This window comes from Podarcis muralis, chromosome 6 (assembly GCF_964188315.1).
Source record: "Podarcis muralis chromosome 6, rPodMur119.hap1.1, whole genome shotgun sequence".
Taxonomy (NCBI): domain Eukaryota; kingdom Metazoa; phylum Chordata; class Lepidosauria; order Squamata; family Lacertidae; genus Podarcis; species Podarcis muralis.
In genome coordinates, this window is record NC_135660.1 from 79662403 (window position 1) to 79671642 (window position 9240).

Below are 9240 nucleotides of genomic sequence, written 5' to 3' on the forward strand. Positions count from 1 at the left end.
AAAATTCAGAAAGGTGATGTTTAGAAGGGAGGGGGCTGTGTGGGAGGCAGGCAAGAGTGGGTTTTTCTCAGGGTGTGAGGCAGAGGAAAGAGGGAAACTTCCCAGATGGGAGCTGGGGAGATTCCCTTCTTTGTATGTGGACAGAAGATTACGGTATAATTAGAATAAAGGTATGTGTGTGTGTGTGTATTTTATTGTTTCTGTTGTCTTTCTCCTCTCTTTTCTTTATTCATTTGCCTTCCTCTCTTTTCTTTTGTTATTTCTCCTTCATTCCTTCTTTTTTATTTCATTTGTTCTAGATATAATTGTATTGTATTGTGAAAATTTTAATAAAAAAAGTATGCGATGGATTGCAAAATTCACAAGAAAAGACAAAATTACGCTCACATGTTCCCCATGTGAGCTCTTCACTGGGGAAGCAACCTATGAAATGATATAATGCATTATAAAGTTAAATGACTGTGATGTTCTTTATATAAATGGGGCATGCCATTCAAAAACCATGAAAGCAAAAGCAAGCAAACAAAAATAAAACTGATTTAACAAGGAACAACAAAAGCAGGGTCACCGGTGGGGTGGGTGGGGGTGGAAAGGCTAGTGAGATTGCTCACAACTTCCCCAGGTCATCTGATCATATAGAGATCAGGCTTCTATCCCTTGCTAAATAGAGGATTTCAGATAGAAATGAAGAGTGTGTGAACTTGACTGTGTGAACTTCACCCTTCCCTGCCCAACGGGCAGGGATCAGCATGTACAGTATATCCATTTTAACAACGTTGAAATCCAGCCAATCAGTGCTTCTGGAAGTGACACAGGATGCAGGATTAACCCCCCTCCCCAGCTTCCCCATCAAACAACCTCTTTTTTTCAGGGACTATGCTTACATAGCTATGGCTGCCTTGCAAACACTCTACTGCAGGGGTCAGCAAACTTTTTCAGCAGAGGGCCGGTCCACTGTCCCTTGAACCTTGTGGGGGGCCAGACTATATTTTGGAGAGAAAAAATGAATGAATTCCTATGCCCCACAAATAACCCAGAGATGCATTTTAAATAAAAGGACACATTCTACTCATGTAAAAACATGCTGATTCCCGGACCATCCGCGGGCTGGATTTAGAAGGCGGTTGGGCTGGATCTGGTCCCCAGGCCTTAGTTTGCCTACCCATGCTCTACTGGATCAGAGAATGTTCAGACTGTCCCCACATATAGAACATGGACATGGACACAAAGATGTTCTGCATAAGCATGCAATGTGTCCTTTAAAAATAAAGAAATAGTAGTTCACCATAATGTTGTTCAAATGTATTTATTTAGCACGGCTTGTCTTTAGACAGCTTTGTAGATGGCTGCCTGGAAGAATGCTGAAAACAACCCAGCCGCATGGACAATGCCTGAACGCATGAGTCTTTTCCTATACAATCAGCTTCACTGCTCCCAGCACAGTGACAATTTTGTGAGAATCAATCAACCCTGGACCATTTGGTTGTGCCATTTAAACATTCTCCCAGGCATGTAGGAGCTGCCCACATATATCATTCGGCTAAATATGTTTTGCAGCTTTTTGTAACATTTCAAGAAGCTGAAAAAGCCTTTTAACCAAAGATTACTGTGGCACAAAAGCTGTGTGTGCAGAGCAGCAGAAAATAATCCTTCTGTCATGCTACTTTTAGCTATCTTAAAAACCACCCCTCTCTCCGCCTCAAACTTAAAAACTGCAAATTTGCTGTGCCATTAAGTTAACAACTGTGAGCACAGGCACCCACAGGGTTAAGCATCTTTTGGGGGTGGGGGTGGAGAAGTTACAGTTCACAAACAGTCAGTGTTTTCCGTTCACAATCCAAATCGTTCCACTGTCCATCCTCAACTATTGTAACACAGTCCTCTTTATTACCAGAGTTATTGGGCTCTCCTTGTTTCCAATTTGTGTAACTTAGGGGTGCCCCATTTACATACACGAATCTCCCTTCAGTTTGGATATCGTTGATACCGAGAAAAACAATCTTCGAATTCCTCTTTACTATTTCCGCCAAGGCTGCATTTTCTGCTGCGTTCTTCGGGGTGGCAAGAGCTGCACCTCCATTTTCACACAGTCTTTTTCCATTGGAGTAAGTTAGTTCTTGACCAGTTGAAACAAAAAATTTCTCTCCGACTTTCACCTGCTGCAACATCACAACTAGACAGAGAGAGAAAAGCACAGCACAGTGAGAAGCACATGAGAAATAATTGCTGGCAACCTGAATAGTAACTGTTCCACACTTAACCACATGGGCACAATCCATCCAGAGTCAAGCACTTTAAACTACTACCAATTTGAATGGTAGACAGTTGACTATATGCTATATGAAATAAATGGGATATAAAGGCAATTCATTCTGGATAAGCCATGCCCTTTATAAACCTCCCCCAACTTGCTGCCCTCCAGATGTTTTGGACTGCAGCCACAACTCCCATCAGCCCCAGGTAGCATGGCCTGTTGCTAAGGATGATGGGAGTTGTAGTCCAACAACATCTGGAAGGTTCCAGGCTGTAGGAGGCTGCTCTTTAGGTTCATCAATATCCAACACACTGAGGAAAATCTGTCATTTTCCTCCACACCCCACCCACAATAATCAGGGCTTTGAGTCCCATTGTCCCACCTCAAAAGCAAAACAGATTAGCACCCACTTAACCCAAATTTTGTTTTTTCACACATACAGAATGTTGAACAAGCTGATTAATAAAGAATTAATCTTTAATGGCCAAGCACAGTCCAGAAATGAAGCATGGAAAATTAAGTGCTGCGGTAAATAACTTTTATATGGGACGGAGGTAGAGGGATTCCCTTGGGAAAACAGAAGCCAAATCTGACCTTACCCCATTGGACATTGTGCCGACAGAAAGGGACACATTTTGCACCTTTTCATCTGTATCCCAGATTGGCACCCATTTACCTTGTCCCACAAAATTCAATAGGAACTAATGGAATCTGAGCTGGTCCCTATTTGCATAGCCTCAGATAGTGCTCTGTTTCTCTATGGAGTGTCAGAATGTGGCAGAATCTTGAGATTTTAAAGGATGCAACCAGGGCTCCCCCCCCCCCCAACTGGAATTCACCAGAACTTAGTTCTGGCACCTCTCAGGTGGGTACCATTGCCATTATAAGAGAACAAGGGAGATGTTCATGGTGAGTTGTGGCACTTCTTTTTCAAGGCTTTCACACTGGATGTAACAGAGCTAAAACCACCTGCTGAATTACTGGTCATTAGTGTTTAGAATAAATCTGCTTCCTAATTGTAGCTTTCAGTCTAGACAGGATCCTGGGTAACTGCATGGTAGTCCATCCTAGGATTTTACAACCAACAAAATCGATAAGGAGAATATTCCATTCTCCTTATCGATTTTGTTGGTTGTAAAATCTGCATGGGATGACATGATCTCCTCACTTTTAGTGTGGAGAGCATAACCTGGCTCTAAGTAATATAAAGAGATGAGACGATAGTAGAAAGTTTGCAACATATGAGCTATTGACAACACAGACTGACTCCTTTATATGGGCAAATCTTAGTTAGGCCCATCTGTACTATACATTGAAAGTTGTATCATACCATTTAAACAGTTAGGGCTTCTCCCAAAGAGTCCATGCATACCTCGCTATTAGCTTGTTGTTTTTGCACTCGCACCCACACACACAACACAAGCAACCATTTAAAAACAAATATAAGAACAAGCATTGAAAATGCATATTCCATCTTACTCTTTTTATACTTGGTAAGGTCAGCTTGAAGAGTTTGGATTTTCTTTTCCAAAGCAGTTAATTGTTGTTGAGTAGAAGTAATGGCTAAGGTGAGAAAATGAAGATATGGTTCATATGGTTAAGCACAAATGATTTATATTGGAAAGTTGCCACCCAGACCATTAACAATTCCTGACTCTGTACTACCTGCTGTCCTTTGTCACCCATGTATCAATTATTTTTATATGACATTTATATCCTGCCTTTCTTCCATAATATAGCTGAAGGCATTGAGGGTCCCAGGTGCCCTAGTCAGGGACTGACTAGATCCAGTCCTACTTAGCTTCAGCCAATGTTCCTGCGTTATGTGCCTTCAGCCCATTCCTTGGGGCATAAATGCTCACATTCACAAACACAGAAGCCCTTCTGCCTCAAAGAGAGATGCGAAATAGAGTGAAGGAAGAAGGGACATAGGGACCGCTTGTTCACTGGGGGCAGAAGCAAGAAGCATCAGGCATGCACTTGCCAAACTGGTGTTCTCATGATGTTTTGGACTACAGCTATCAGTGCTGGTTGTGGCTGATAGGAATTGTAGTCCAACACATCTGGAAGGCACCAGGCAGGTGAAGGCTGAACTACAGGAAAGGAGGTTTTTTTTGTTTTTGCTTTACTAATGTTTAATCCAATTATAGGACCAGTTCAGCAGCAGATTAAGCTGCATAGAGAGGTCTGTGACTTTCTTGGAAGCATTTCTCTTGGGCTCCTGTTGCGGTCCTAAAGCAGTGATGGCCAAACCTGGCCCTCCAGCTGTTTTGGGACTACAACTCCCATCACCCCTAGCTAACAGGACCAGTGGACCAAGGATGATGGGAATTGTAGTCCCAAAGCAGCTGGAGGGCCAGGTTTGGCCATCACTGTCCTAAAGGATCTACATTGGTTTCTGGTATGTTTCCAAGCACAATTCAAAGTGTTGGTGCTGACCTTTAAAGCCCTAAACGGCCTTGGCCCTGTATACCTGAAGGAGCATCTCCACCCCCATAGTTCAGCCTGGACGCTGAGGTCTTCCTCCAAGGGTCTTCTGCTGCCCTCACTGCAAGAAGTGAAGTTACAGGGAACCAGGCAGAGGGCCTTCTTGGTAGTGTTGCCCTCCCTGTGGAATGCCCTCCCACCAGATATCAAGGAGATAACTATACAACTTTTAGAAGACATCTGAAGGCAGCCCTGTATAGGGAAGTTTTTAATGTTTCATGTTTTTATTATGTTTCCATATGTGCTGGATGCTGGTTGGGCTGGGGTATAAATAATAATAATATTAATAATTATTATTCCTGATTTACAGTAGATTATCCATGGAGTACTTTCAGATTTCTGTGGTTCAGCAGGCTCAAAGTGATTGCTCTATGTGGGTCTGCTGCAGCCAGGTTCATGCTGTGATGATACGAAGACATCATTGTATGAATTGCCCCCTCCACATTAGTTTATCCACAAGCCACTCCTGTTTAAATGACGATGGCATCTTTAAAAGGTGCCACTTGAATAATGGGGAACAGGACGGCTCTGAATGCCCTAACCCCATTGTGACACTGGTTGACATAAATGGTGCTTCTACATGAACCCACTGATGTATTCTCAGATGCAATGGCTTGGGGGCCACAGGATACATTTTGGCCCTATGATTTTCTGAGCAAAGCTTTCGCTGAAGAATAATTATCATGCAAACCATTCACTGGCCTTCACAAAGAAGAGGTTATGTTGGTCTTGAAGTGCCCATTCATGTCTTCCTGAAAGCAAACTTAAGCACCAGAAAGTTGATTTCTTACCTGCCATTTCTCCCTTTTGTCCTTTCTGGCCTGGGGGCCCTGCAATTCCAGGCAATCCAGGAGGCCCTGCCTTCCCAGGAAAACCCTGTTGGCCCCTCACTTGGACTCCTTGTGTTTGAGAAAAAGAAACAGCTTTTGGATACTATTCCCCCATAACAAACAGCCAACAAGGAAAAAAGGTCACTTTAAATAATACACATTCACACTCTTGATGGCAGCCTTCATGACAAGATGTTCCTAGCGCTCACCTTGTACTCAGCTGATAATTGTGATTCTGTTCTGATGCCACTGCAAATCATCACAATTGTTTATTATCTTCCTGGTTCCTATATATTTACCCTGCTCACTCTGTTCCCTGACTCCCCACCAGCTCTGCCTAGATTTGCTTTGCTCCACAATCTCTCTTCCACCACACAGTGCATACATGCACTCAGCACATAAATACAGACCAGGCATATCTCCCTCTCCTGCCTCCTCTGTCTCTCTCGCACATTTCACATATACACAGCTTCACATACAATTATACCTTCTGCCTCTCTCCCTTCCCCAGACAATGCGCTCCCCCCCAAGTGCATCACTCCCCCCATCACATAGATCCTTCTCTCTCTTCCCAAGAGGATCTCTGCACTACAAATCCGCCTTCAAGCTGTCTGAGAAGCTCAGTGTGTAAATAGGTTTAGAACTGGTTGCTCCAAGCTCAGACCGCATGGCTCTAACAAGCCTTTCTTGTGTTCCTATACTAATAATGTAGGAACCTTCACTAGTGTAGTTAATCGAAGTTTTATTGCCTGTGTGTTCTGACTGATGTATGGAAAGCACATGAACCCGACATTTGGAGAGTTTGCAAGTAAGCCACTTTTAACTTACCAAGCGTGTGGTCTTTTCTATGCTAAGGGAAGAGGGGAGTTTTGGAACTCACACGGGCATATTTCAAAGGTCTAACATGCTTTACTTTCCTGCATATGTTGTGATTTAAAATATCTGCTAGGGTTCGCTCAACAAAGAGTATCAGCCCCAAACTGGGATCTTGGCATCCAGGAATCCTCCTTTTTTAGACCTATTTTTCCCTTGCCAGCAACAGGGACAAGGGAAGCTATTTAGTCACTTCTCTCTCCCACCTCCAATGCTCAAAGAAAAGAGCTTGGAAAAGTGCTCTGAAGCACCCAGCCACCACTCAAAGCAAAAACATCAAGGGCTTGCTTTTCAGAACCATGGAGACAGTCCGCACCCTGTCCCCATGCCTTTTGGGACCTTGGAATACAGTATGACGTCAATGTAAGCAAATAGAGGAAGGGGCGGGAGAGAGAGAGAGAGAGAGAGAGAGAGAAGGGTTAAATACATAGCAATATGTAACCACCCTGCCAAGTGACACACACACATGAGAAACCCAGCTGAGATATAGATGAGCTGTCATAAGGTGCCAAAGATTACCATATAACTATATGGAGATACCTTGGTCTCCCTTCTCTCCTTTGGGACCATCTCTCCCATCTCTTCCCGGTAAACCGGGGATTCCTGGGTTGCCACATGCCATTACTGTGCAAGTGTTTGTTTCAGAATCAGTGGCCAATGCCGGCGATGTTCCCAGCATCAGGGCGATGAAAATTCGAAGATACATTGCTGATACCTTAGACAGATAACCAGTTAAGAGGAAATTATTTTGAGATCTTTTAGAGGTTACCTATGGCCACTCTGCTGTTCTTTCTCTGCCAGTGAGAGAGGACTCTCTCTTGGCCTCTTAAGATGAGACTCTCAGAAAGCCATCAGCCCACCTGTCGGTGTGTTTTGCGCCATTGAAGGACATTGGTCAATTTGAATTCTGAACAATTGTTACTTTACCCAAATGATCTTGGTGTTATAGCTGTGTGAGACAAATGCTGTTGGTTGGAGAATTGTAGGTTCTGCACAGAACTACAGTTCTGGTAAATGAGCCACTGTGGCTGCTTGAGGACCATAAAAATTTGTGTCCTGGGCTTTTCAGACTCATCTACCCATGTACTATCTGAGACCAAAGGGGCACATTGGTCCCCCCCCCCAGCTCTCCTACCCCCACTACTATAAATAGTATTTCAGCTGTCATACTAAAACAGATGTGTCAAATAAGACAAGTTTATCTGATTAATTGTCTGCCTTTGAACCAATCCATTGCTTAATCAAATAAATTTAAATAAATGCCCATATTACCAACTCTTCATCGCCAACAAAATAAAGCCTGTTGCATATTGCAAGGAAGACATTTAATATTTTATTTGCATTCCCTGTCACAGGCAGACATCCAAAAAAACATGCCTCTAATTCAGTCCCACAAATTAAAGCAATTTAAAGTGGAATGGTAAATCAACTAACAGCACACTTCTAGATCTGTCTATTCCAAGATAAGTTCTATTGAATTCAAACTTTCTCACTCCCAGGTAAATGGGTTTAGGATTACATTCAGGCTTATTCTGAGATGGGGAAACAGCAGATGGATTAAACTATTTTGTAGAACTGGAGGAGTTTAACAAGCAAAGTTTTCATCCAGCATTAATCTGAAGCAGCATTACTTACCGGTTCCTCATATGTTTCCTTGATCAAATGAAGCAGCTCAGCTGATTTGAAGAGAGATGAAGGCTAGCCAAGAAAGGGGAGGATTTCTGTTTTGCTTAGAACGGTGGGGAAAAAATCTGTAGAAAAATCCCATAGATAAGTATGTTTTATTTTATCTCTGTGGATTGCAAAATTGTACTTTATACACCAGCACTTACTGGCACGACTGCATGAAGTGTTTCAGCATAACCTTTCTCCCCCAGTCAATTTACTGGAAAACAGGGACAAATTCTAGAACTTGCCCTTTCGTATAATCACTGGAAGTGCTTCTCCCAGCAAATAGATCTACAGACATGTTATAGAACTGTGATACAGAAATCTGTTATATTATGCATTATAGAGATACAGAAATCTAAAATGCTTTATACTTTTTGCAGCATTATCAGAAAGCTTGGGCTGTCAATCCATAACCATTTTTTAACCTTCTGATGAGTTTGTTCAGAGTAACCTTCCTTGTCAGCTCTCAGATAAGTAAGATAGGTGGAACCAAAGGGAAGTAAACATGTTTTTGTTAAAACCATCCAAGTTTCCCAAAAGTAATGATGATTAAATCCACATATGACCTCTCCATGCAGTTAAGCAGAGTTCCAGAATATCTGGAGAGGCCGTAAAACTCTTTGCAAAAGATTAAGCTAGCAGTGAACAGTAGCTTTAAAGCCAGTTGAAACTGAGGAAAAGAGGGTGGGTGGTGAACAGATATCTATCCTTGTTTCAACACTAGGCCCTGTTTCCGGTCACAGAGGATATTCCCTATTCAGAAAGGCTGGATGTAGCTGATGCCATCCCAGCTGTTACACCAAAATCTAAATTGGAACCTGGAAAGTATTTTTTCTTTCTTTCCACCCTGAGAAGTGTTTTGGAACCTAAGGGGAAAACACAAGAACAAAACGAGCAAGTTCAGGTAGAGTGGATGGCCACACCTGAGAAAGAAGAAGGGTGGATCTACACTCATGGTTTATAATGTTAAGGAAGGGTTAAGAAATGGTTTTCACAACGTAGATGGACACATTGTGTTCTGCTTTTAACGCTCACAATGCATTATTAAAATGAGACACCAGAGGCCACTGCAGAGCAACCAGGAACCAGCAATAGGGAAATTAAGTTTTGACGGACAAAACAAGG

At 42.6% G+C, this 9240-nt stretch overlaps 1 protein-coding gene across 1 annotated transcript; it reads right to left on the reverse strand.

The window, feature by feature from the left end:
• Positions 1-1290: 1290 nt before the first annotated feature.
• LOC114596697 (mannose-binding protein-like) lies at positions 1291-8232 on the reverse strand. Its single transcript, XM_028728443.2, has 5 exons — positions 8080-8232; positions 6985-7159; positions 5533-5640; positions 3734-3817; positions 1291-2173 (listed from the first exon to the last, which is right to left on the reverse strand). The coding sequence occupies exons 2-5, from the start codon at positions 7148-7150 to the stop codon at positions 1800-1802; spliced, it is 732 nt and encodes a 243-aa protein (XP_028584276.1). The 5' UTR covers positions 7151-7159; positions 8080-8232; the 3' UTR covers positions 1291-1799.
• Between the last annotated feature and the right edge of the window lie 1008 nt (positions 8233-9240).